At 43.9% G+C, this 26,259-nt stretch overlaps 1 protein-coding gene across 3 annotated transcripts in view; it reads left to right on the forward strand.

The window, feature by feature from the left end:
* Nucleotides 1–13,961: 13,961 nt before the first annotated feature.
* LDLRAD3 (low density lipoprotein receptor class A domain containing 3) overlaps nucleotides 13,962–26,259 on the forward strand; it is a 183,093-nt gene continuing 170,795 nt past the window's right edge. Inside the window, exon 1 of one of the 3 annotated variants that reach the window (XM_075927498.1) lies at nucleotides 13,962–14,168. In XM_075927498.1, coding sequence (XP_075783613.1) covers nucleotides 14,135–14,168 — 34 coding nt within the window. In that variant the 5' untranslated portion in view covers nucleotides 13,962–14,134. The remainder of the gene's footprint in view (nucleotides 14,169–26,259) is intronic. The other 2 variants (XM_075927497.1, XM_075927495.1) reach the window with 2 other exon arrangements.

Here is a 26,259-nt window from a genome sequence, read left to right on the forward strand (position 1 = left end):
AAGTTCCTGTGCATCCTCTAAAATATTGACCCCCAAAGACTGGCAGAAGAGGACGAGGAAAATTTAACATGACAGTTATACCTGGAGTAGGAGCCCAGTTTTTGAAGCTTGGATTCTTCATGGGATGTCTCAGTTCTGCATCTGGATACTCCAATGGACACTTTTGCACACAATCTGGGAACAGTCCTATTCTGGGACCAATCCTATTTATCCTGTTTATAAATTATCTGGAAAAAGGGCAAGGTGGCAAAAATGTGCAGATGATACTAAACTGCCCAAGATAGTTTAGACCAAAGCTGACTGTGAAAAGCTTCAAAAAGATCTCACAAAACTAAGTGATTGGGCAACAAAATGGCAAATGAAATTTAATGTTGATAAATGTAAATGCACATTGGAAAAAATAATCCCAACTATACATACAATATGATGGGGACTAATTTAGCTATAACTGCTCAAGAGAGAGATTTGGAGACATTGCGGATAGTTCTCTGAAAACATCAACTCAATGTGCAGTGGCAGTCAAAAAAGCAAACAGCATGGTTAGGAATCATTAGAAAAGAGGTAGAGAATAAGACAAAGAACATCTTATTGCCTCTGTATAAAACCATGGTACACCCTCATCTTCACTACTGTGTACAGAAGTGGTCACCTCATCTCAAAAAGATATATTGGCATTAGAAAAGGTTCAAAAAAGAGCAACAAAAATGATTCGGGGTTTGAAACGAGTCCCATATGAAGAGAGATTAAAAACACTGGGACTTTTCAGCTTAGAAGCGAGGAAACTAAGGGGGGATATGATAGAGGTCTATAAAATGATGATCGGTATGGGAAAAGTGAATAAGGAAAAATTATTTACTTGTTCCCATAACATAAGAACTAGGGGTCACCAAATAAAATTAATAGGCAGCAGGTTGAAAACAAAAAAAAAAAGGATGTTTTTCTTCACACAGTGCAAGGTCAGTCTGTGGAACTCCTTGCTGAAGGAGATTGTGAAGATGAGGACTTTAACAGGGTTCAAGAAAGAACTATATAAATTAATGGAGGTTAGGTCCATTAATGACTGTGAACCAGGATGGGTAGGAATGGTGCCCCTAGTCTCTGTCAGAGGCTGGGAATGAGTGATGGGAGAGGGATTGCTTGATAATTCCCTGTTCTGTTCACTCCATCTGGGGCATCTGGCATTGGCCACTGTCAGAAGACAGGATACTGGGCCAGATGGACATTTAATCTGACTCAGTATGGCTGTTCTTATGTAAAGAAGGAGCTTCTCCAGATACTGTTCATAATATTAACTGCTTGCATTCATCAAGAAGTAATAATGTAACTGCCTGACAGATAGACTCATAGAAGTCAAAAGCAAGGTTATAACTGGAGGTTATAAGGTTGCTAGCAGGTTATACCTGGATAGAGATCTGAGAGCAAGTCTGATTACTTCTATAGCATCACTTTGTTTAGGTGACCAGTTACTGTGGACTTCCGAACTGCTGGTATTTAAGGAACTGGGATTTTCTCATTTTCTCCTTGAAACTTGCAGGGCTTTTTGAGGTTTCCATTGTATTTGTTCTTACCTGAAGACTGTTCATTGTCCTCACTTTAATCCACCTAAAGATAGCACAGAGATCAGTGGCCTATAAATGCTTGCAATGAATGTTCCCTTTACATGGCAAAAGGTCCATTTGGTCATGTGTCATGTGGGAATCTGGATGGGAAGCTTTACTCTGCTTTCTAAGGTGAGTAGAGTTGGAACAGTTGAAAGAGCTTCTAGCTTGCTGAAAAACTACTAAGATCAAAACACTAGACAGCCATAATGATGAGGAATTCTAATGAGCAGATGGATATATGCCAATATGCTAATGTACATGTTTAGCTTGATAAATGTTAATGATGAAGATGATTTTGTAGTTGTTTTTGGGACCCACATTTATCATTTTGTCATGATATATTAAAAACAAGATTATTATTGTTTTGAATGCATCACAAAGCTGTTGCTAAGCACAATGCCAAACTTGCTGACTTGCCTATGTGGCAGCTAGCTATTTATAAAACACTGTGATATATTATTACAAGTTTTTGTCCTTAATTAACATAACCCTGAATTGTCATTTCCATCAATCCTGCCAGCAGACCTGATGCCTGAGCTCATATAAATGATTAGAATTATTTTTTTCCCCAGAATACTGTCTCCCAAGTAAAGCCAGACGGTTTGGATTGTATTTGGAGACATTAGTAGGTTTTTTTGTCCCGCATATCAAACCAGTCTAAACTTCTGGGTTATGGTAAATTAAACTAAATGAGTCATGCAGAGTCTGCTAGTTAGGGTACGTCTAGACTACAGGGTTTTGTCGACAGAAGTTTTGTTGACAGATACTGTCGACAAAGCTTCTGTCGACAAAGAGCATCTAGACTACATTCAATTCTGTCGACAAAGCAACTTGCTTTGTCGACAAAACCCTGTAGTCTAGACACAACCCTACATGCAATAATACCTTCTGTCGACAGAACTCTGTCGACAAAAGGCGTTATGCCTCGTAAAATGAGGTTTACCAGCGTCGACAAAACTGCTGAGTTCTGTCAACGTTATGTCGACAGAACTCAGCAGTAGTGTAGACGCAGGTATAGTTTTGTCGACAAAAGTCCACTTTTGTCGACAAAACTCTGTAGTCTAGACACACCCTTAGTAACAGGTTGTCAATGACATATCTGGGACTTGGTCTTGCTAAGTATGAGTGCTCTCAACATTCACAGATTTCAAGTTCTCTTGAAGAAGAACATGCCACATGAGTAGTCCTTAATCTGCATTGTTAATTTCAGATGGTGGTATTTGGCACCTTTCAAGGCCGAATATGTTATGCTTAGAGTAACAGGTTACTGCCTTTTCACTTTCAAATTATCCTGAAGAGTTTAATAGGAAAATGTGGATGCTAAAGACAGTACCTTTCACATCTTATGGTATCTTTCATCTGGGAATCTCAAAGCATTTTACAAATATTCATAGAATCATAGAATAATAGGACTGGAAGGGACCTCAAGAGGTCATCGAGTCCAGCCCCCCGCCCTCAAGGCAGGACCAAGCTCCATCTACACCATCCCTGACAGATGTCTATCTAACTGTTCTTAAATATCTCCAGAGAGGGAGATTCCACCACCTCCCTTGGCAATTTATTCCAATATTTGACCACCCTGACAGTTAGGAATTTTTTCCTAATGTCCAATCTAAACCTCCCCTGCTGCACTTTAAGCCCATTTCTCCTTGTCCTGTCCTCAGAAACCAAGAGGAACAAATTTTCTCCTTCCTCCTTGTGACACCCTTTTAGAGGAAGGAGAAAATTTGTTCCTCTTGGTTTCTGAGGACAGGACAAGGAGTAATGGGCTTAAAGTGCAGCAGGGGAGGTTTAGATTGGACATTAGGAAAAAATATTAGAGAAGAAAACCTCACAACACGTCTGGGAAGTAGGTATTATTAACCCAATTTTACAGATAGCACAACAGTGATTAAGTGACTGGCCCACAGCTGCACAGAAGATCCATGACAATGCTTGACACAGAACCCAGAAATTTAATACCCATTCTCTTGCTCTAACCATGTACACAGCCTTAATAAATGCATCCTATTTTAGGAGAGAGGCAATTACTGAGAAAAACACTTGGATTATCCTGAAAATTGCCACGTGATCATTAGCTTCCATGAAGATAGCCACTTAAAAAGGAAAAAGGGGCTTTGGTTTAATATTTAGTGGTATACCATCCCCCTTTAGTACAGTATATGACACCTAGCCTGGGAGGGGGGGCAGGAAGGACTCACAACCTTCAGAGGCAACAGTGGTACAAATATAAAGACACCATCATCACTTAATCCCATTTCATAGTATTAAATGGCATTTTACGTCAACACACCGGGATGTTTAGAATTTAGAGGATTATGATGACTTCATTGCAGACAGACACAGAAGCTGCACTTGAGAAAATCCCTCAGAAAAACTGTGTGTATCTTTTTAGAATAGTAAAGGGAACCCCAGAAACTGTGGCCAGGAGTTGATACACACCTGAGTGTGCTTTCCCTACATGCTTGACTCTGAAAATGTCTTACTATGGTTCTTGACTAAAATTGAACAAAATTCTAATACCTGCAAAGACTTTAAATATATCTTGCCCCTACAGGCACTGGTTACAAAAACTTCCCCCACAATCACGAATGCAGATTTTTGGGGGGATGGGTAGCTGCCACCATCAAGTGATTTTTATTCCTAAAAGCAGGGACGAACACTTTGAATTCTCCCCAAGGGTGTACCCCAAGCTCTTCTGCTCTAAAAGAGCTTGAAAAAAAGAAAAGAGAAAAGCAAGCTACAGTTTCTGGTAGCTGACCTCTCAGTCTGAGGCATGCAGACACACAGACAGACAGACCTCCTGTACCTTCCAGGACACAAGAATCAAATCATTACCTTAAAAAGTGATTTTTTATTACAAAACAAGATATATTTGATAAAGCATACTTGGTTGCTAGATGTTATAGAGCAATTAAGGAAAACAAATTAAAACCCAGAGAAAATATCTAGGAACAGTGCTTAGATGGTAAATGGGGAGAGGAGGCATAGATTCACACAGAGCAGTTCAAACCAAACCACAAAATAAAGAAAATACCTCGATTGCAACTAGATTCACTTTTTCCCTTTACTTACTCCCAATTTTTTCTTGGTTCAGTCCACTTCCATGCCCCGAATTCCTTGGAGGCATGGTAGTCCTGCCTGGGTTTAAATCATTCTGTCTCTTTCAACTCCTGGTTTAACTTTCCCCTACAAAGAAGCAGGCAAGATATCTATATCCAATTCAAATTTCAGCAGTCTATTTTGATTGGTTCTCCCAGTTCCTTGGACAACACCCTTGCTGTCTACTTGAGTTTAACTTCTTAGTCACCGGGAGCTGGTCAGCACACCTCCTGTCCTTACAAGGCTCAGGCACACCTCACTGTACAGCTCACCCCATTTCCCTGCATGAAACTTCTCTGGCTTTCATGCTAGTTCTTTCCCATCTCTGTCCCAAGCACCTGATATATACTGTCATTTTCTTTTGATGGCCTGAGAGAGTTGTTGGAGCCAGCAGAAAGGTTAAAAATGATCACATGGGGAGCACAGAACCAGGCCCGGCCAAGCGCCATGTTGTGGTTGGCTGCACTGTATGGCCGAGCCACTCCCAGCAAGGGCAGGGAGCAAGCAGCCAGGCGGGCACGGGCGGGCAGCTGCCAGGCAGGGCAGGGTCCTGAAGGCATGGGGCCCAAGGCAGCCGCCCTGCTTGCCTTGCGCTAAGGCCGGACCTGCAAAGAACAGGGCCCATAAGAGTGGTTTTGCAGATGGAAGGAACTTGCACTTCACAGCCTTTCCCACTGGTAGAAACCCCTCCTCATCTCTGGCACAAATTTGTTCCCCAGTGAGAAACAGTCATCAGTTGTGGGAATTATCTTGTTATCAAGATGACATCCGCTTGGGATTTTTGTATTAAGGGTTAAACTGCATTCAAGAGATAACAAATGCTAACAATTAAATATTAAAATAGAACTCTTATTTTAAACGACAAAATACAGAAGTCTTTCCAAATGTGAAATCCTCATCAATAAATCTCTAACTCACTAGCGAGTCTGACTCTATTAAACATGCATTACAAGAACTCGGCCTGTACCCAGCAGTATTTTTGTGCTGATTACTTGAAGTCAATTTTAGAAATAATTTGGCAGTTTTTGGCTCTTGTGAACTGACTAATGTGCCAGAAGAACTTATGCATTCAGCATCCTGTGCAACTGTCAAATGTATCCTGTGAGCTTCTCTGAGAATTAAAGTTTATCACACACATGCAAATCTATTTACAGTACATACCTACTACATTCAGAAATACTTCCTGACTCAAAGCATATCAATTTTCTTAAAGAAAGCAAAACAGATCAAAATGGTGTTGTGAACTAATGCTGGTCTTTTAATCCCTAGTTATTCTACCTTCCTAACATGGGCCTGCTCCTGCCCCTATTGGAGGCAAGAATTTCAGTGGGATCAAAATTGGGCCCTTAAAACCCAACACTAAATATATTATGGCTATGTACTGCAGATTCCTAATGCTGGGGTTAGGTGATTCTTACTGTACTTCACAAGGACTGTGAATGCCATAGACTATCTTTGGTCAAAATGTTAAAGCTGTTATTTCCCAGTGATGCCAGGAAGACATATGGTGAGAAACAGCTCTGCACTGCAGAGTTTTTCTGGAAAAACAGCTTTTTTCCGAAAAAACTACACTTATGTCCACACTACTATTACGTTCTTTTGACAGAAAGTCGAAAGAACATTGGGATTTTTCCAACATTGGTAAACCTCTTTCTACAAGAAAGAAGCCTTTTTCCGAAAAAGCTTTTACGGAAAAAGGTGTGTATGGATGTGGAAGAGAGTGTTTTTTCGAAAAAAGAGGCCTCCAGGAAAAAGCACAGGTGCCCTGATGGCCACTCTATCCACAGTAATCATAACTGAAATGCGAGATAGCGTCCGATCAATGTGGACGCTATCTTTCGAAAAAGCAGATTGCTTTGTCATTGTGCTTTTGCTGTGTAGATGCTCTCTTTCGGAAAAGTTTCTTTCGAAAGAAGCTTGCAGTCTAGACATAGTCTGAGAGGCAAATGTGACTCACGAACTGGCAAGGGGATTACAAGAATATCCTCATCCTGGTATGTACATTTTGGTTCACTAGTACATTCTGTTTCACTAGAACATGCTGTGTGACGTGTCAGAAAGCCAGGATCACACTAATATTATTATGAATGTATGTGCAGAGTTATGTATGTGTATAAGGAGTTATGTATGGATCGTGAAAATATGTTCTAAAGCCTGTATCAAGACAGAATAGACAAACAGGTTTTCTGTGAGACAAAAGATGTTTATTCACTTGGCTTTCTGTTAGTATATAATTAAGCGTCGTAAGCCAACACATGGGTATGAAGTCAAAGGAGGGGATGTGAAATCAACAGGAAGGCAGCATGCCAGAGAATAAGCCACAGGGTGTCATCCTGACCATAGGTGAAGACAAAGAAGTTTAGGGGATGTAAGGAGAAGGCATGGAAGACATCCTTTTATTCTGCACCAGCACTGCATTTACATTCATGAAAACAAGATCTCAATCTGCCCTGACTGAAACACTGCAAAGGACATTTGGGTAAGACAAACTTCTTAGCTTGGAAAAACTTAAAAAGCAACAACTAGTCTAGCAGCATCTTAAAGACTAACAAAACATGTAGATGGTATCATGAACTTTTGTGGGTGCAACCCACTTCTTCAGATGAATGGAGTATTAAAGTCCAGTTCCAAAATAAATAGGGGGTGGGGGTGAGGGGGAGAGAAGGAAGGGAAAAATAGTGAATTAGAGTGTTCATGTTACATGAAGCTGATAGAGAATTGTTCTTAAATACCCATTGTTTGGTTAGTGAAGTCATTAGGATGTGGAAGGTAGTGTGCTAGCCAGGTAATGTCTTTATTCATACCTTTGTGATGGGTCCCAAACTTGTAAATGAAGTTAAGTTCCAATGCTTTCCTGTGTATTTGGCTTGTGGAATTTCTTGGCTTGGAGGCGGGGTTGGGATTGGTCCTGCCTTGGGCAGGGAACTGGACTTGATGCCTCATGAGGTCTCTTCCAGCTCTATGATTCTATGAGAGTCTGACAGGATTGCTGGACACCTGAGCAAGATGGAGGGGCAGCTCTGTGCTTTCAAAGGGGAAAGGTCTCTGGTGGAATGGGTGAGACTAGATTAGACAATCCTCAGAGCTGCCAAAAGTATGCTGAGTTCCCACCCCTCAACCCTTAGTGCTGCCATGGTACCTGAAGCATGCTGCCTGGCTCTCTGTTGACAATTTAAAGGGCCTGGGACTCCAGCTGCCGCTACTGTCACAGTAGTGACAATGGTGGTCAGGAGTCTTGGGCCCTTTTGAATCGCCACGCTCTGGGGCAGTTGCCCCTTTGTCCCCCATGCTTTGATGTTCAGTTAAAAGTATTCTCTAGATACCATGCTATAATTTTGTTTTATATGTAACCCTTTTGTTTCCATTAGCCTCACTCGCTGTCTCTTGAATCGTTGACAAACTTATTTTTGTTTACACTATGAGTATATCTTAGTGCTGTGGTGTAATTCAGGGAGAGGATCCTGTGTTGAATCACAGGATCCCTTGGTGTTACTACAGTGTTAATTGAAGAAGGGGTTGGACACTACTGGTTAACACTTCATAGAGGCTACTACTTGCAAGGCAAAGGAAGGGCCGGTTTAGCCTAGAGGAGAGTCCTTGGGTGGTGACAGCTTTGAGATGTCAGGCAGCTGGCAACCAGTTAAGCAAAATCAGCTCTCCCTCTTGCTGGAGATAGAGCAGTAACAGAGTTACTTACAGCCCTGGGTACCCTGAGAACTGTCACCGTGAGAAACCACAATGCCTTACCTAACTGTGGAAAGGAGAAAGAGCATGAACCTTGGAAGACTATTAGCCTTTAGTTTTGACCCCCTTTCTAGGTTGCAGAAGGATCCCTTCATGCAAGAGTGGTATGAGATGCAAAAAAGGGTGCAGATTCACTGCCCCTTGCCATGCATACACACCAGCTGTTCCTTGGGCAATAGAATCTGCCCTAAATATATTAACAAAAGCTTAATATCACTGCCTAGAAATTATTACAGTGTGTTACTGGAAGAATCAGTATTGTTAACCCGAACCTCAAAAATCATGAGTCAAGCCACAAAAATATCCTAACATTGGGTGAACACAAGACATGGTTTTAAACTTTTCTCTGCAACCATGAAGGCTAGAAATGCACATAAGAAAATCAAATAAAAATATATTGTAAAAGTCTTATTTTCTCATGTTTCTAGGAGCTGGGGATTTACATAAAACATCCTTATTCACTGGCAATACAGTGCATTACCATAATTTGATTTTAGCTTGTAATCTGTGTAACTGCTTTTTCTTTTGGGTGTAAACATAGGTGGTAGCGTATTATTTGTTTGTATGAGATCTTATGTATGCGCATGCATGTGATAGGCGTAGTGCACTATCTAGGATTGCCAGGTGTCCGGTATTCTATTGGACAGTCCAGTTTTTGCGTCCTCTGTCCGGTAAAAAAATTCAGAAAATACTGGACCTGTGCAATGTCTGGTATTTTCTGTTTTTCCGGATGAGCGCTGGATGGAAGCCTGGCAGAGGTGGGGGGAGTGGCTGGGAGGCGGGGCTGTGATCAGCGCTGGGAGCCCGTGGTAGCGTGCAAAAGCCTGGTATGGGTGGGGAAAGTGTCTGGGACTCCCAGCCAGTCCCCCCGCCCAGCTTCTGCACACAACCAGAGGCTCCCAGCACCGATTGCAGCCCCGCCTCCCAGCTGGGAGCCTGTGGTTGCATGCAGAAGCCAGGCAGAGGGACTGGCTAGCAGTCCCAGCCACTCCCCCTGTCCCCACCAGGCTTCTGCACCCAATCAGAGGCAGTCCCAGGATGGGAGGCAGGGCCACGATCGGCGCTGGGAGCCTCTGGTTGCGTACAGAAGCCGGGCAGGGGTGAGGGGAGTGGCTGGCAGGGGGTGCAATTGGCGCTGGGAGTCCTCAGCTGATTGCGTCTGAGGAGGAGTGATGCCTTGGGGAGGAGGAGAAGCCCTGTCCCTGTTCCTGAGCACTGTTCAAGTGCGTTGTGATGCCGTAGTCCAGGAGAGAAGCCCACAGATACTTTGTAGTTGTGTTTAGGTGCCTTCCATAGGCTCTCAGCCAAAACTGACGGGGGTGGAATTTTTTTTTCCCACTGGGACACCCAAAGACCTGGCTATGGGGGAGTCACCTTCCTACCCATGGTCACCCCTCCCCCCGCCCTGCCATTGTATTGCCCCGGGGTCTGCCTCTCTCTGCTTTGGGTAGCAGGCAGCTGCTTTGCAGAGCAGGCTCTGCTGCCTCCCCCTTTGTTCCCAGCTTGCTGGCTCTTGGTAGTAGCCACACAGGATGTGTGTTCTGTGTGGGTGGCTTTTTTTTTTTTTTTGGCTTGACAAATTTTTAGCCCATGTGTTCAGTATTTTTTGGGAGACCCTCTGGCAACCCTCGTGAGTGCAGCTAGGAACCACATGCTTAAACTAAACAGAGTGCACTACAGTAGAGCTGCTTGTAAGCATGAGTGGCAGCCATAAGAGGCAAGGAGAGGCAATGAGTTCCCTGTGCCTTTGTGCTCAACCCCTCTCCTTTTCCTATCCCGATTCTGACCATTCCTGAAGGCTCCCACAGCAAGCTGTTGCTACTTGCAGACTGGTGACTCTTCCCCTGAAGTGGAGCTGTTAACTTAAAAAGTGAAAAGCTTTTCATCTTGCCAGATCTATTAGCATAACATTGAACCTGTGAAAGAGCCATTAAGTGGTAATGAAACCATTTATCAGGCATGTGCCAACCCTGAATTTACTGACAAAAACAGTTGTGCACAGTTAGTTTAAAAGTTGTTTTATTTATTTCATTAGTTATTTTATTAGTTTGTTGCTGAAGATTATAAAATCACATCACCAAAAAAATCCTTGCATAGATATTTAGATGCACAATCTGCAAATTCAGCTTTAGCCTTAAATGCTTGGATCTTCAGACATACAGTTTTTTAAATAAAGTCTTCAAAAGACCACCCTTCGCTAAAATACACATTTTAATTTTAATTACGATAGTATAAAAACTTGCTTCCAAAATCTTCCTGTCCGAAGCTTTTATATATTCCTACACCTCTTTCATCTCCAGTTGGAAAGAGCCCTGAAAGAGACATTTCTTTTCTTCCAGATAGTTGAACAAATGAGTTTGCTTTTTATTTCTGACTATTTGATCAACTAGTTTTAAGAGAACCCTCCACCAATATTTTATGCCTAAAATATTTTTCACATCAACATACAGCAAAATTCCATTAACATGTTTTATTATGAAAATCACACTAATTAGTGTTCCATTTTTCTAAAAGCAATGGCCTTTGTTATGAACACACTAACCCACTCTGACTAATTTAAAATAATGTCAATGTTCAGTGAGATTCAATAATAGTAATCTGGAACGATTGAAATATAAAATCATTTGAAATATAAAATCAGCTTATAAATTGTACGAGGAAAGTATAAAACAAAAAAGAGCTGCATCGTGTATTCCATATTATTTAATGTTGTATTCAACAGGACAACTGATTTGCCCTTATTATAAAGTTTTTGCAAATAAATCTCTGACAAATTTCAGCATATATAAAAAAACCTCTTGGTTGACATTTTTTTATTCACAAATTAAGTGCTTTTTAGTTAGGTACCTTTTGCATGTCCAGTCTTCAATGTCTGGCATACAGTGGAAAACATGCTCAATTTTCTTTAGAAAGACATTTTAGAAGAGTGTCTTTTACAAATGTCATTTACTACATTTGGGTCCAGGGTTTTGGCTGGAATGGTGAGCAGCAAGAAGAGGGCGGCAGTAAGGAGTGGGAAGGGTCTGGGCAGAACATGAGTAGAGCATAGCCTGGAGGTTTGGCTATGGGCTTGATCTGTAGGTTTGAGGCTGCTTAGTGCCTGGCGCTGTTCTCTAATACCCTTGGGCTTTTTACTATCTTGTGTGTTGAAGCTGTTCTGCTTGAGTTAAATATGCTTTGGGTTAGACTCATAGCTGCAATCACTCTCTAGTTGGGTTGCCTCAGTGAGAGACTAGAGGCATTTCATATGCATTGAAAACAGCAACTGACGGGCATTTTTGATGCTTGAATTTTATCAGTAATAGGGATGTATTATTGAGAACTGGCCCCTTGCCCTTCCTCATACCCCCAATCCTGACTTCTTCACCCCACACATCCCCATCCCTAAGCCCCTCCTCATACTTCGAACCCTGAGTCTTGCATCCCCCCCACACAGCCCCTAGCCCTGAGCCCCTCCTTTTATCCCCAACCCTGACTGTTGCACCCTTACACCCTGCCATGAGCCCTCCTCATCCTCTAGCCTCTGCCCCGACTCCGTCAACAAACATCCCCATTCCTTGCCCTGAGCCCCGCACAGCCCAACACTCCCCAACCTCCTTGCCTTGAGCTCCCCACACTCCACCCCACATTTAAATTTTTATAGGTACTGTTGTATCACCCCCCCCCCCCCGCCAAAATCCTGCCTTGAGGGGCCGGATGGGGGGTGGGGGGTTTCAATAACAGTACCTGTAATAAATTTACATTTCTTTCATCCCAGGTAGATTACAGAAACTCTTATAGTGCCCCTCTACGTATGCTTATACAATGCTTTACCTTATTTATATAAGCTAAAAATTTCTCAAGTACATGCTGTGATGTTGGCAGACTAGTCACAAGATCATGCCAAGGTCTCTCTGTCTCAGCGGGACACTGACAAACACCTACCTGGAATCTGTCTGGCTCATTTACAGGTTAATACAGTATTGATAGACTAGAATGGGCGTCGCGTACTGTAGGCAGGGGTGCGCTGAGTATCCGCAGCCTATTGTGATTCCTCCCACAGGCCAGGGAAATGGGGTCAGGGAAATGGGATGAGATGTGTTGCCTGCCCAGTGCTCTGAGGCCCGGAGCCCTGGGTCTGTGGGGGCAGTGGCCATGTCATCCAGGAGCTGTGGACATTAAAGCTGCAGCACACCAGGGCTGGAGCCTTGTCCCCAGCTGAGTAGTCTGGAGTGGGGCTTCTGCAGGTGTGAGGGGGGCATAAGGCAAGAGGCCAGGCACTAACGGCACCAGGTGGCCATGTCACTGGCCATCCATGATGGTTTGTGTGTCTGCTGCTGCTGTTTTTCTATCATGAGTGAATGACAGGAAAAGAACTAGAGAATAGTTTCTTGATGGGACTTTGAGATAGGCCCTGGGCTCTGAACAATCTGGGAATAGACAGGAGTTGCAGTTTCCCAGGCCATGTAACAGGGAGAAAATGCAGTAGCAGCTAGTACCTCATTCTGCCATTGTGTGCACCAGATGGGCGAAGGGCAGGGGGAGATAGAGTTATGTGTCTAGTTTTTACCAGAATACCCAATTGAAAAGGGACTTTGGCAACTCTAGTCAGCAAAAGTCTGGTTGGTGCAGGGCTGGCATGATCCTTATCCAACTCCACGTGCCTTCCTGCAAGTGGCAACATGTTCCTGCACCCCCTAGTGAAGGTGTGGCCAGGGAGGCTTTGTGGGCTGTGTCTGCCCCAAGTGCCAGCTCAGAGCTTCTCACTGGCTGGGAATCACAGCCAACGGGAGTTGGCAGAGACTCACTGGCACATGGAACAGGCAGAAAATTTGCAAAGTGGCTGCATGGAGCCATGTGGCTCCTGTTGGGTTTGAGTGGAGACACTATGCCCAGCCACCTGGCCATGCCTCCACCACAAAGGTGAGGGACATGTTGGCTACTTCCCAAGAACCACACAAACGAATGCTGCCTGGATCCTGCTCCCTGCAACGCCTTCTGCTGCCCCTAGTCCTCAACCTTGAACTCGCTCTCCGACTCACTCCAAGAGCCCCTACCTCACACCTCCTCCTGCACCTCAGTCCTATACCAAGCGCTGAGCCCCCTCTTGCACCCACACCTCCTCCCAGACCCCCCCACTGCCCCCCAACCCCCTGCCTCAGCCTGCAGCCCCCGCTTGCACCCTATGTCCTTGTCCTCACCCCTCCTGCATCCGAGGCTCCTGCCCCCCCAGGTGAAAATGAGCCAGAGAGGGGAGTGGGGGGGAAAATGAGCAGCAGAGGGAGAAGGATGAAGAGAGCAGGGGCGGAGCTTCAGGGAAGGGGTTGGGAGAGGGGTTAGGAATTGGGCAGCCCTAACGCGAGGTGTCATAACCCTCCTCCCCGTGTGCGCCGGGCAGGGGAGCAGGCGCTACCCGCACTCGCAGGGCTAAGGCCCTTCACGCTGTGCTGGGGGGGGGGGGGGGTGCGCAGGAGTAACCCCCTTGCTGCCCCAGGTGCCCCAGCAGGGGACGAGCGACGCACCGGGCGCAGGGGGCGGGCCCGGAGCCAGGGTCTGGGCCGGGGCTGCGCTCGGTGACTGCAGGCAGGGCCCCTCCTCCGGCCCCGCCCCCGTCCGCCCGGGGCCCGCAGCGTCTGGGCCGGGCTCGGGCGGAGACTCGGCGGGCGCACGGAGCGGGCACAAAGTTTGCGGGGCGGCCGCGCGGGGCCATGTGGCTGCTGTGGCTGCTGCTGGGCTCGGCGGGTGAGTGCGGGCGGGCGAGCGAGCGGGGCGGCAGTGGCGGCTCCGTCCCCGGGCTCGCCAGGGAGGGGGGCCGTGGGTACCGCCCTCTCCTTGTGCGCACGAGGCTGGGGAGCGGGGCGTGAGTGTGTGTGTGTGTGTGTGGGCAGTGTGCTGCGCCCCCCCCCATGCACCAGGCTGGGGGGTTGCAGTGGAAGCTGCCCCCTTCTCTCGCCCCCACTCCCACGCACCAGGCTGGGGAGGGGAAGACGAAGGGCTGTTTGCAGCGCTTTCTCCTCCCTGTGTGTGGTCCAGCAAGAGGAAAGGAAGGTGTGTACACACAATGGGCCGGGGCTTGCTTTCCTCAGGGGCACATTGCAGGCTGTGCTGAAGCACCCTCTTAGTTAAGACTTTCCCCATACTTCTGGATGCATGGAGCCAGTAGGCGAGTTGGGGTTGGTGATTGAGCTGTTTTGGCCCCTGCTCTCCCTACACTGCCACATGTGGTTTGCAGCTGGAGCTCTAGTCCTTAGGTTGAGAGCAGAGAGGTGAGGAAGAGGGGTCAAGAATTCGCCTCCAAGAATTCCAAGTTTGGCCCTTGGATGCAGTGAGGAATAAAGCTGCTCCTGTGTGCATGTGGCATGTTGTAGTATGGCACTATTGCAGAGCAGTCTGGGCCATGCTCTGGTGCAACAACATGGCACATTTATTAGAGCACCATGACTGTATTCTGTACCTTGCAGTGCCATCTGAAGACCTTGTCCAACAGAGTTTACCCTCAGAATGCCAGCCACACATCTTTGGGCTAACACATGATATGATTTAGAAAATGATGATAGAGCTGCTGAAAAGGAATTTGGATCAGTGCATGTGTTGCTGATTATGGTGCTACTGAAGCTATTTCTTAGGGTGTCACTGTTTTTTCCAGTGTTGGCTGTTCTTGAGCTATAGCATGATAAAGTTAGAAAGTAGTCAGTACTTAATTTGTGCCAAGATGTGGCTTGGCAGTCCATAGCCCCAACACCTCTGGGCTTGCTATGTCTGTTGTGAATATAAAAATAATGCTGGTGGAGATGTGTATCTTACTCACGTGACAACAATCATTAAAGTACCAGAGTGAGTCATAGATATTTGTAAGGCTATAACCTCACAACGCCCTTCTAGGTCCGAATGTATCTATTCCCATGTTACAGATAGGTGACTGAGACAAATTTAGGAGGAGATAATCAAAAGTGTCAATGGGATTGAGGCCCACAAGTCAGTGGGTCAGGTTCATTCTGATGACTTGTATGTCTACGTGTTTAGGTGCTTTTAAATATCTCCCCCTGAATGAGTTGCCTCAGGTCACATAAATCTGTGACTCAAGTAATTGAACTTAATGCCCTGAATGACACTGCCCCCCACCCCATAAAGCAAATTACTTGACAAATGCAGGAAAGGGGCATTTTGACTTAACATGTCATGTTTCCATCTTCCAAAAAATGTAAGCTGGAATCTGTCACCCACCTGCTCAGTGAATAGTGTAATTACTCAGCATGCCTGTTACCAGTTGAAGTATTGGATTGATGCTTACTAGAAGATGATAAGTTCTAACAGCAAACCTTCCTGGGGAGTAGCCCAGCATGATCTGCTAGGGAAATAGGTGAAACATACATGGAAGATGGATCAAGTGTCTGCTGTATCTGAAAGACTTGACATTGGATTAAAAATAAAAGATTGCTCTGTAGCTGTTAAATTCATACTTAAAGAAATACTTTTCACATGGTGGGCATATGTCTGTCAAGGTCTGTATCCTGATTATGCTTTTTTTGCAGCTTTGCAACTATTTCTGCAGCATGATCTTAGCATGCATTTTCCCAGAGTGTTTTGGTAGAAGTGTCAGTGGCCTGGCTTCATGTTGCCAGGTCTGGTACTGAATTGTTCTTTGGTGATAGGGTGTCTGAAATGATGACATAAAATGGGTGACATTTTGATGATCGAGCTTAGTTTCACACTCTCAACAGATGATGCTCTGAAAGAAATTGTGTTAAATTTCACCATTTCTGTGATTAAAATGGGTTGTGGTTTTCACTTAAATTTTATAGGCAGCTAGCCTAATACATACAGTGCAGCTAATGCTTGCCCCTATAAATGATTTTTCCTCTTTCCAATATAGCCTTAAAATGAGGAAGGAACAATCAAACTTTATGCTGTTTGGACTCCTGAAACTTGTAATACTTTGTGGCTCATGAGTAGTTTTTGCATAGGCTTATTTTTCCTTTATTATTATTATTATTGCTCCAACAGTTGATCTTTTAGAAGCCTTCAGACAAGGTTTGGGTGTGTGCATTTCCATAATGCTCTGGTAGAGTTGCCAAAATTTATCTAATTTAATTACTCCTAGTAATACGCGTATCTCCATGTGTGAAGAGCCATCATATTCCTAATATAGCCACTGTGTCAATGTATGTGAGGCCATGGAGGATCTGTGCTGCAGAATAAGGGCCTGTTTAATTCTAACATATTAGTATCAGTCTCCCTTGTGTGTCTTTTTTCGGTTATTTCTCTCTTTCCCTTTCTTACCTGCTGTTTACCTTTTCTTCCAGAGCACAGGAGCAAATAAGAGTGATCTTTCTTTTGGGAACTAGCACTTCAAATTTCTGTGTGTAATCTACATAGATCTAATATGGTGACTGTGCAGCAGTTTTCCTTCAATGATTTAACCAGAGCCTCTGGCTTATGTTGGCATAAGATGGTACTTACCATTAAAAGGGCTTTCTAAAAGTGTTTTTTGGAAATCATGTTATATGTTCAGATTTTCTTGAGCAAAATTATTTTTTAGCTTTTATAATTTTTTTCTCCTCTCTCTATCTTAAGTTCCCCAGGGAAAATGTTTTTTTTTTTCTAGCCCCCTCTCCTCTCTTGAATTTTAGTTTTGATAATTGATTGAAGTGGCTTTTCTCCTAACAGCTATCTTTTGGGTTGTATGCAAGGAAAACTTGGAACTTCTGGGGGGCATAGAAAGCCTAGTATATTTACAAATGGCTAATTTAAGTTCTTGTTCCAGAGATCAAGCAAGAATGTGGGTTGCACCCATGAAAGCTCATGATAGCATCTACATGTTTTGTTAGTCTTTAAGATGCTGCTAGACTATTTGTTGTTTTTTAAGTTTTTCCTGTTACAGATTAACTCGGTTACCCCTCTGAAGCTTGTAAACGTTGTGAGTGAAGATTAGCAAAACAAGTCTTAATAATTAAAGTCATTTACTTAGCCCAAATGTTGCTTCTCTTCATGTAAATCTACATGGGAAAAGTTGTGGAGTTTTGTTTTTTCAGTATAATCTTGGATATGAATTTAAACCAGTGTAATTACACTTACGTACTGTCCTTGTAGGCACTCTTAGGCCTTACCTACACGGGAAAAGCTTAAAAAACAACAAATAATCTAGCAGCACCTTAAAAACTAACAAAACATGTAGATGGTATCATGAGCTTTTGTGGGTACAACCCACTTCTTCAGATGACAGGAGTGTTGGAAGTCCAGATCCAAGAATAGATAAGGGGAAGAGGGAGGGGAAAAAAGTGGAGGGGAGGAAGAAAAAAAGACAGTGAGTAGATAAGCTTCAGAGGCATAGCCGAGTTAATCTGTAACAGGAAAAACGTAAACAACAAATAGTCTAGTATCGTGGTCACCAACCTGTCGATAACGATCGACTGGTCGATCGCGAGGCGTTTGGGCACTCCCACCCTCTATTTTCCTATCACTACCCTACCTCTAGTGTAGTGCCGGCTTCCCGTGGGGTGGATGGAAGTCCTGGGTGAAGCCCGCGTCACTTCCGGGGGCTCCGTGCAGGCTGCTCCCCTCCCACAGCTCTGTCACGTGCTGGGGGAGGGGGCGTCGGCTCCAGAAGAGGAGTCCAGCGGCTTTCCTGGGAGGGGTGAGTTGAGCACAGGGATTTCCCTGCACCGTGGCAGCGGGGGTCAGCCCCGGAGTTTGGCGTGGGGAGGCTCCTGCGGGGGTTTGTCTGCACGGCAGGAGGGGGATTTGGCCCCGGGGAAGGCTCCCACGGGGGTTTGGCCCCCGCCGACGGAGAGGCGGCTCAGTCCCGGGGCAGGCACCCGCGGGTGTTGGCCGCGCTGCGGGGCGGGGATTGGCCGGGCCGGGCCGCGCTGTGGAATGGGGGTTTGGCCCCAGGGAAGGCGTGGGGGTTGGCCATGATGCAGGAGGGGGTTGGCTGTGCCGTGCTGCGGGAGAGGGGGGTTGGCCCCGGGGCAAGCACGCGCAGGGTTTCCCTGCGCTGTGGGGGGGGAGGGAATTGGGCCCAGAGGAGGCATGTGCTAGCTTTCCTCTGGGGGGGGGGGGGAGAATCCTGGGAGGAGGCAGATGCAGGGGACTCTCTGCTGCCTCTGGCACCCCGCTCCCCTGTCCTCAGCTACAGAACTCTGTCCCCATTACCGTCCCCAGCTACAGAACTCTGTCCCCACTCCCGTCCTCACTCTCTGAACTCTGTCCCCACTGGCACCCTGTCCCCAGCTGCAGAACCCTGTCCTCTGCCCTCCCAGCACCCTGTTCCCTCTCCCCTGCCCCCAGCCGCAGAACTCTGTCCCCACAAAATGTATAATTATAAATGCTTCATTTTAGATTTAAATAGCATGAATAAAAACCAGACCATTTATTTCATAACTATAAACACGTGATTTTAATTTTATATGTCACATAATTTAAAAATAAACTGTTTATCAGAGTGTGTAAGTACGGGCTGGGGATAGCAAGTGGTGGACAGGAGGAGAATAGAGAGAGTGGGTCTTCAAGGAAGGGGCGGGACAGTAGATCTTCGCCTGTCCTGAGATTTAAAAAGTGATCTTGGGTGTGAAAAGGTTGGAGACCACTGGTCTAGTAGCATCATAAAAACTAAATACTTACAAGAGACTGATAAGAACCATTAGTTTGCACTTGGAAAGAAAGATGACCCCAACACCAGATTCTACACAGACATCAAGAACCATTAACACCTTTCTTGTTTGGTTAAGTCATTAAGTTGTGGAAGATAATGTGTCAGCCATCCCATATCCTGATTGATATCATTTGCATAAGAATTAAACCTGTGAATGAAGTTAAGTTCCAACCCTTCTCTGTGTGTTTGGCTTGTGGAATTGGTCTGAAACAAAACAGAGACTTGGAGATCCATTAATGAGTTTCCAGGAAGATTAAAGTGCTCTCCAACAAGTTTTTGTGTGTTGCCTTTTCAGATATCTGATTTGTGTCCATTAATTCTTTCCTGTAGAGACTGTCCAGTTTGGCCAATATACATTGCAGTGAGGGCATTGCTGGCATTTGATGGTGTAACTCCATACAGGGGATTATACCTGTATAGCTAGAAAACTTTTTTGTGTAGATGAGGTCTAAACAAAAAATTAGCTGTCCCTCACTTGTGGTGTTAGCTATCTCTGTGGTATTCTAGACTTGTTCGAAGAGGTCTAAAATATCCAGCTAGATATACAATTATTGGTTTTGAATCCAATGTTTCCTCTCCTGTTGGAGAGTAAATAATTGGTGATTTAATGAACTTAATGTAATTAAATATAGAGTTCTTTTATCATATTTTTCACATTTGTGTAAATTTGGAAAAAAGGAAGAAAATTATTTTTTAATGGTTAAAAAAAAAAAGCTCTGTAAAGCCTGTCTGTATTGTTCATGTGATGCAGGTCTTGGGAAACGGGAAAACTTAAGACAGCTGGAAAGTCAGAATGCCATTCACAACTGAGATTCTTCTGTGACCTCTTAGATGCTGAATTCCAATTTAATGACTTCCCTTTTGTAATGTAAGGTTTATTCATATGATATGCATGTTTACTAAAATGTAGTCAATTGACTGTGTGCTGAGCTGTCCCTCTCTTTAACTCTTTCCCCCACCCTTTCCCCACAGCTAATGCTGCTGTAGTCAGCAAACTGCTGTCAGTGACTAAATTCAAAACATGCGCACCAAAATTTTTTACATTGCAGACATTTGTGCTCTTGGGAACTCTGTAAAACACAGCCAGAGACTTGGTTAGTGAGTAAACCATAACATTAATGTATATTAAATGTAACGGTGCAGATTAATTAATAATCCTTTGCACAAATGCCATATATTTGCTTCGGGTGGTTTCTATCTCTTTTTTTTTTTTTTCTCCCTCCCCTCCATTTTTTTCCTTCTCCCCTGCCTCCCACCTTCCTATGTGTATTCTTGAATCTGGACTTGGAACACTCCTGTCATCTGAAGAAGTGGCTTGTACCCACGAAAGCTTATGATACCATCTACATGTTTTGTTAGTCTTTAAGGTGCTACTAGTTTATTTGTTTTTTAAGTTTTTCCTGTTACAGACTAACTTGGCTACCCCTCTGAAGTTCATGTGTACTGACTTTCAAGGCGCCACACAGAGATTAAGGGTTTTAAGTAACGAGTAAATGACTAATCGTGTACTCGATACAATTTGTATTGAGTATACAATTAGTCGATAAGGAGCCACTGCGACTCTGCAGTTTAAATGTAATAGGAGCGGGGCGTGCAGGCAGCCTGGCTCTTACTATATTTAAACTACAGAGCCGCAGTGGGGGTAGGTCTGGGATCCTGTGTGAGCCAGGACTGCTTCAGTCCTGGCTTGTGCTGGGTCCCGAGCTGCACTCCTACCTTTTAAATGTAGTAGGACTTATCAGATTGTACTCTAACTACATTTAAAGTACAGATGGCTCTTACTAATTTAAAAGGCAGAGCTGCAGTGGTCCAGACCTGGCACAAGCTGGGAATGTTTCGGTCCCGGCTCGCGTTGGGTCCCGTGCTGCAACTCTGCCCTTTAAATGTAATAAGAACCAGGCAGCTCTTAGTACATTTAAAAGGCAGAGCCGTAGCCACTGCTGCATCTCTGTCTCCACTGACTCTCTCCCCCTCCCTGGAGTTCCCAAGCCAGTTCTCCCCAGCACTGGCCCTTCCTCCGCCCCCTCCCCCCCTTGCTGCCTCTGATATATAGGCAGCAAGTGGGGTGGGGAAATGCAAGCAGTTGACTAATCAACTACTCTTTTACATCCTTAGTAGAGATGTGATGATTTTTTTTTTAAGTAGGAATTTTGTGGCTAATATGTCCAGGTAACATATGGTAAACTAGCCTTCTCTACCAATTACTTAGAATCCTCTGTTTGTCTTAGCAAAAGTCATACATATGATATAAAGTGGCTTTCAAATAATAACTTGAAGAGGACTGTGAGTACTTTTTGAGGGTTGTCCCTATATCCTATCTTAGCTGACAAGGACAAAAATTGTACATTTTAATCTCTGAAATGTTTTGTCTACTTGGTGAAATGTTGGTATGGACTTTTAAATTAGGATTGCACCATAGTGTGCAAGTATATTACAAATAATTTTTTTTTCATGCTTCCTCCTGTTTACGGTGTTTCTCTGCTTTGGTCTTGTGACACAAAAGAGCATGTTTTGAAATTCACAAAGATTCTAACTGTGCACAAGTCAAGAAGCCATCCGTTTACGGGTGCTGGTGGGGAAGGAATAAGTGTTGCAACAGAGCTGGAAATATTTGTCAAAAAAAAAAAAAAGTCTGCAAGCCAAAGGCTTATGTAAAGGATGGGAAGTACTTAAAAGACATCTGACAAACCCTATTTCAACTGCTAGGGAGGACATTGAGAAACAGGATGGGTGATAGAATACCTTTTATCAGGCTAACTTCTGTTGGTGAGAATCTTTCTGTGGTTTCTGTGGAATTTCTGTCAGCGTGCTATCCCTAAACATTGGTTGAGGGTAATGCCTTATCTTCTCTTCCACACTCTTGTCCCCAACAAGAACCACCTAGTAGCCAGAAAGGATGTGTTTTCCAACTGTGTGTGTCATGCCTCTGAATAGTTTCAATCCCTGACTCCACTCTTGCTAATAGACTTTCCAAGCAGCTCCAGATTGTAACTGATGCTATTTTTTGTCAATTTCACAGTAGATTGGGGGGTTCTGAATAGCAGCAGTGTGACATAACCACAGTCATGTCAGTTTCTGCTGATTAGAAAAGTTATGAGCATCCACAGAGGCGTTGGAACTTCAGGAGTCGGGATGATTGTACTACAATGGTTGCAGAGGATTGTGAGGCTGAATTTTGGAATGATGGATCTTGGGAGGTGGAGGAGGTAGAATGTGATAGGATCACTTTTGCTCATGAAAAACTACAAATAAGGTATATCTTCATTGAATATGTGGTGCATGGGAAAAAATATCTTCACTTAATCTCTCTGACCTCAGTGGAAAATGGTAAAGCCAAATATGGTGGCTAAACTTATATTTAAAAACTGGATAATGTTATGAGCATCCTATAATGTAAGTACCTATGCCAACCGGGGCAAAGATAATCCATTGTCATGCTTCTTGGCATAAACAGAGCAGCACCAGTACAATCAGGAAGGAAATGCTTGCCTTCACAGCTAGCATTGCATAATTGGCTAGCTGTATTGAAGGGGAAGAGGTAGTCTGTCTTCTGAAGCATCAATTATTGGCCACTGTGAGACAGTGCGATATTGGCATTGATGAACTGAACTGGTCCATCAACGTTTCTTACATTTTCAAAACAGTGCAGTTGAGATGGGGAGCTAGGAGGACCTGATGTAAAATTACCTAATTTATCCACTTATGCACAGATTTTAATTCCTCTCCCTCCCCCCAGTAAATCCCACTAAGATAGCATCTCACTCTAACCATTCCTTTTGTGGTTATGCTGTATGTTTATGCAGGAATGGATTACCCTGGCATGCCTTAGAATTTGAGAATTTTGTTGCTGGACTTCAGTCTGTAGTAGAGTACTCCTGTAATTTGAATTTTAGTGGCTTTTTCATGGCATGCCAAATGATAAGCTCTGTGACCTGTGGGTAACCTTTAGGTTGTCATCATTCAGTGTCATGCCTGGTACAGATTGAAGCTGATGATGTCCTGCTCATAGTAAGCACGCAGCTCTCCACATATGTTTTTAAAGTGGCATTTGACTTGACAGCAATATCAGCATCAGTCATTTGAAGGTGGAGGAAAAGAAAGAGTTATCTAAGGAAAAATAATAATTTCATTGGTCCTTTTTGATGCTACCTCCTGCTTTTCAGAATTTCCCTAATTTAGAGGCTGATAAATGGAAAGATTTGTGAGCTTTATTAGTATTTGTTCTGAAGCAGCACGGTCCAGTGGATAGGGCCCTGGACTAGGACTGAGTGGTTTGGGGGACTCTTTCTGACTGCATAGCTTAACTGCTGTGTGACCTTGGGTGGGTTCCTTCCTCTCTTTCTTCTGCTAACTGATGCCTGTCTTACCTGTTAGATTAGAAAATCTCAGGGTCAGGGCCTGTATGTCTACAGCTATAGTTCCTGGTTTTGTTTTTGTACAAATAATAATCCTGCTATGCACAGGGCCCTGTCAAATTCACCACCCATTCTGATCAATTTCACAGCCAGAAGATTTTGAAATTTGTCAATTTCATGATTTCAGATGTTTACATGAGAAGTGATGGGGTGGGACAAGCGGCTCACCATGAGCACTGGCTTCCAGCTGCACCCCTTTGTGCTTCCCCCTCCCCGCACACATGCTGCTGCCTGTGCTAGTACTCTTCTTCTCTATTGCCTACTAATGGTTCTTAGCTGCCTCTTGTGTATCCAGTCTTTAGGTGTTTATAGACTATTTGTTTTTCCTGTTACATTCCAGCTCAGCTTTCCCCTTGATATTTTTTATACCCACTACCTCTTCTTGTCTTCCTTCCCACCCCATTTCTTTTTTTTTCTCCCTCCCCTCTCTATTCTCCCCTATTCATTTTAGTTCTGGACATCCAACACTCTGGTCATCTCTGAAGAAGTGGGCTGTGCCCACGAAAGCTCATGATACCATCTACATATTTTGTTAGTTTTTAAAGTGCTGCCAGACCTTTGTTGTTTTTTAAGTTTATCCTGTAAAGACTAACTCAGCTATCCCCTGAAGTCAGGAAAAAATGGTGTTTCAGCCCTGGAATAAGCCCCAGGGCACAAACCCCTATCAGATCACCCTGAATCACTGCAGGAGCTACAGGAAAAGAAGCCCCAAGTCACATGTGGAGCAGCAGGGACATGGGTGCTCAGAGCCTGGACTGCTGCCCCAGACGAAAAAGCCCTGAGCTTCAGCAGCTGTGGTTGGGGAGGGAGGGAACAGATCCCAGGCTGCTGCTGCCTGGAGGGGAACTCCCCTGCCGAAGTTCCTGCAGGAGGAAGCCCTGAGCATGGCGCCTGGACCTGTAGTTGTGGCAGGAGCCAGGAGCTGGAGGTATTGGGGTGGACAGAAACACAGATCCCATCTCTGCAAGTGAGGCTGTATCACCCTCATCTCTGCACTGCTTCTGGAGGTGGGTCTGAGCTCCCCACCCGGAGTGGCCAATTAGGGGAAGGAAAGCTCCTGTCCTTCCCCAGATTTCAGTGGAGATCAGATTTCAGGGGGGAGAGAGGGCTAATTTCACAGTCTGTGTCACATTTTTCATGGCCATGAAATTGGTAGGGAACTACTTATGCATGCAAAAACCCACTCTTCAGGTATGCCATTTCTCTGGAAACATTGTCCTTACTGGTAGAACTGGTTGAGAACAATTATTTCGTGCCTTGGCCACTGTAAATTCATCTCAGGCTTTCTTACCCAGAGCAGGATTTCCCCCATGCCAAGGACTCTGTGTTTCTCCTTGCCCTCAATTGTAGGGGATCTACATGCATTCCATTTCTTAGTTTGTGTAGGATCTGTTCAGTCCTTGGCCTATAAAATTCAAAATCAAATGCATATGGAAGGAAACTTACTGGTTTATTTTATCTTGTTGACTTTCTCTTCTCTTATTCCTCCCTGTATCTTGGTTCTTGTTCTGATTCATAAGCTCAGTCTATATGTCGTGTTTTGGGCTCCATGGACCGTGATATCTCTTTTGTAATCATCAACAGGGAGGACATGATGTAATTACAGCAAAGGGGGATGGAAGCCAGGACTCCTGGATTCTCTTCCAGGGTGAATTGATTGAAATTGCTTTGGTTAAATTAATCTTCTGTTTTAATCATGATTTAAATCAGCAAGTAGCAAAGCTTGACTTAAATCATCAATTTTAATCTTAATTTGCATTTGTACTACTTAGGGGTTTTTTCCTGTAAAGAAAGGTTGATTTTTTTTTTTCATTAGTTGGTAACTATTAAACCATTGATTTGGAACTGATAGCCTTCACATTAAATTTGGTGCTTCTTTTTGCTAACCAGTAGGACACACACATTTAATCTATGAACATTTATTTAAGAAATCATATACTTTACTGATAGACTAGAAGGCCAGAAGGGACCATCATGAACATTTAGTCGGACCTTCTGCATATTGCAGGTAACAGAAACTTGCCCACCTTGTAATAGACCAACAACTGTGGCTGAGTCACTGAAGTCCTCAAATTATGATTTAAAGATTTGTAGTTACAGAGAATCCATTACTTATACAGTTCAAACCTGAAAATGATCCTTCCCCATGTTTCAGAGGAAGGTGAAACCTCTTCAGGGCCTCTGCCATTCTAATCTGGGAGAAAATTTCTTCCCAACCTTAAATGTATCGTTCATTTAGACCCTGAGCATACAGGCAAGACCTGGCAGCCAGACACCTGGGAAATAATTTTCTGCAATAACTCAAATCCCTCCCCTACTAGTGTCCCATCACCAGCCATTGAAGATACTAACTTAACTTACATTTGTTTCTTAATTTGTACATTTTTATTATGTTAAAATGATGAAAGATACATTATTTACTGGACAATTTTTTACTTGTTTTGTGTAAAAGCTCTGGTTGCATGAAAAGGCAATTAAAATATAGAATATCAACATATTAGTGTGTGTTAAAACTCTTTCAGTAATTTTATTTAATTTTAACAGAATGTTTCTAATTTAAAACTAATTCATTTATTAAATAAAGATTATCCGTAGTTAGTGAAATGAACTGATTGTTTCTGATTGCCATGTCCTTCAAGATTTTAAAACTAGCAGGCCTCTTCCTTGCTTTTTTTTTTTATTCATATATTGGTAGAGAGAAAAGGCTTTCCTGTTTTTTCAAGTCCCAATGCCTTCCTTAACTTTGAATGAATTAGTCACTGCACTG

Source organism: Pelodiscus sinensis, chromosome 4, assembly GCF_049634645.1.
Source record: "Pelodiscus sinensis isolate JC-2024 chromosome 4, ASM4963464v1, whole genome shotgun sequence".
Taxonomy (NCBI): Eukaryota; Metazoa; Chordata; order Testudines; family Trionychidae; genus Pelodiscus; species Pelodiscus sinensis.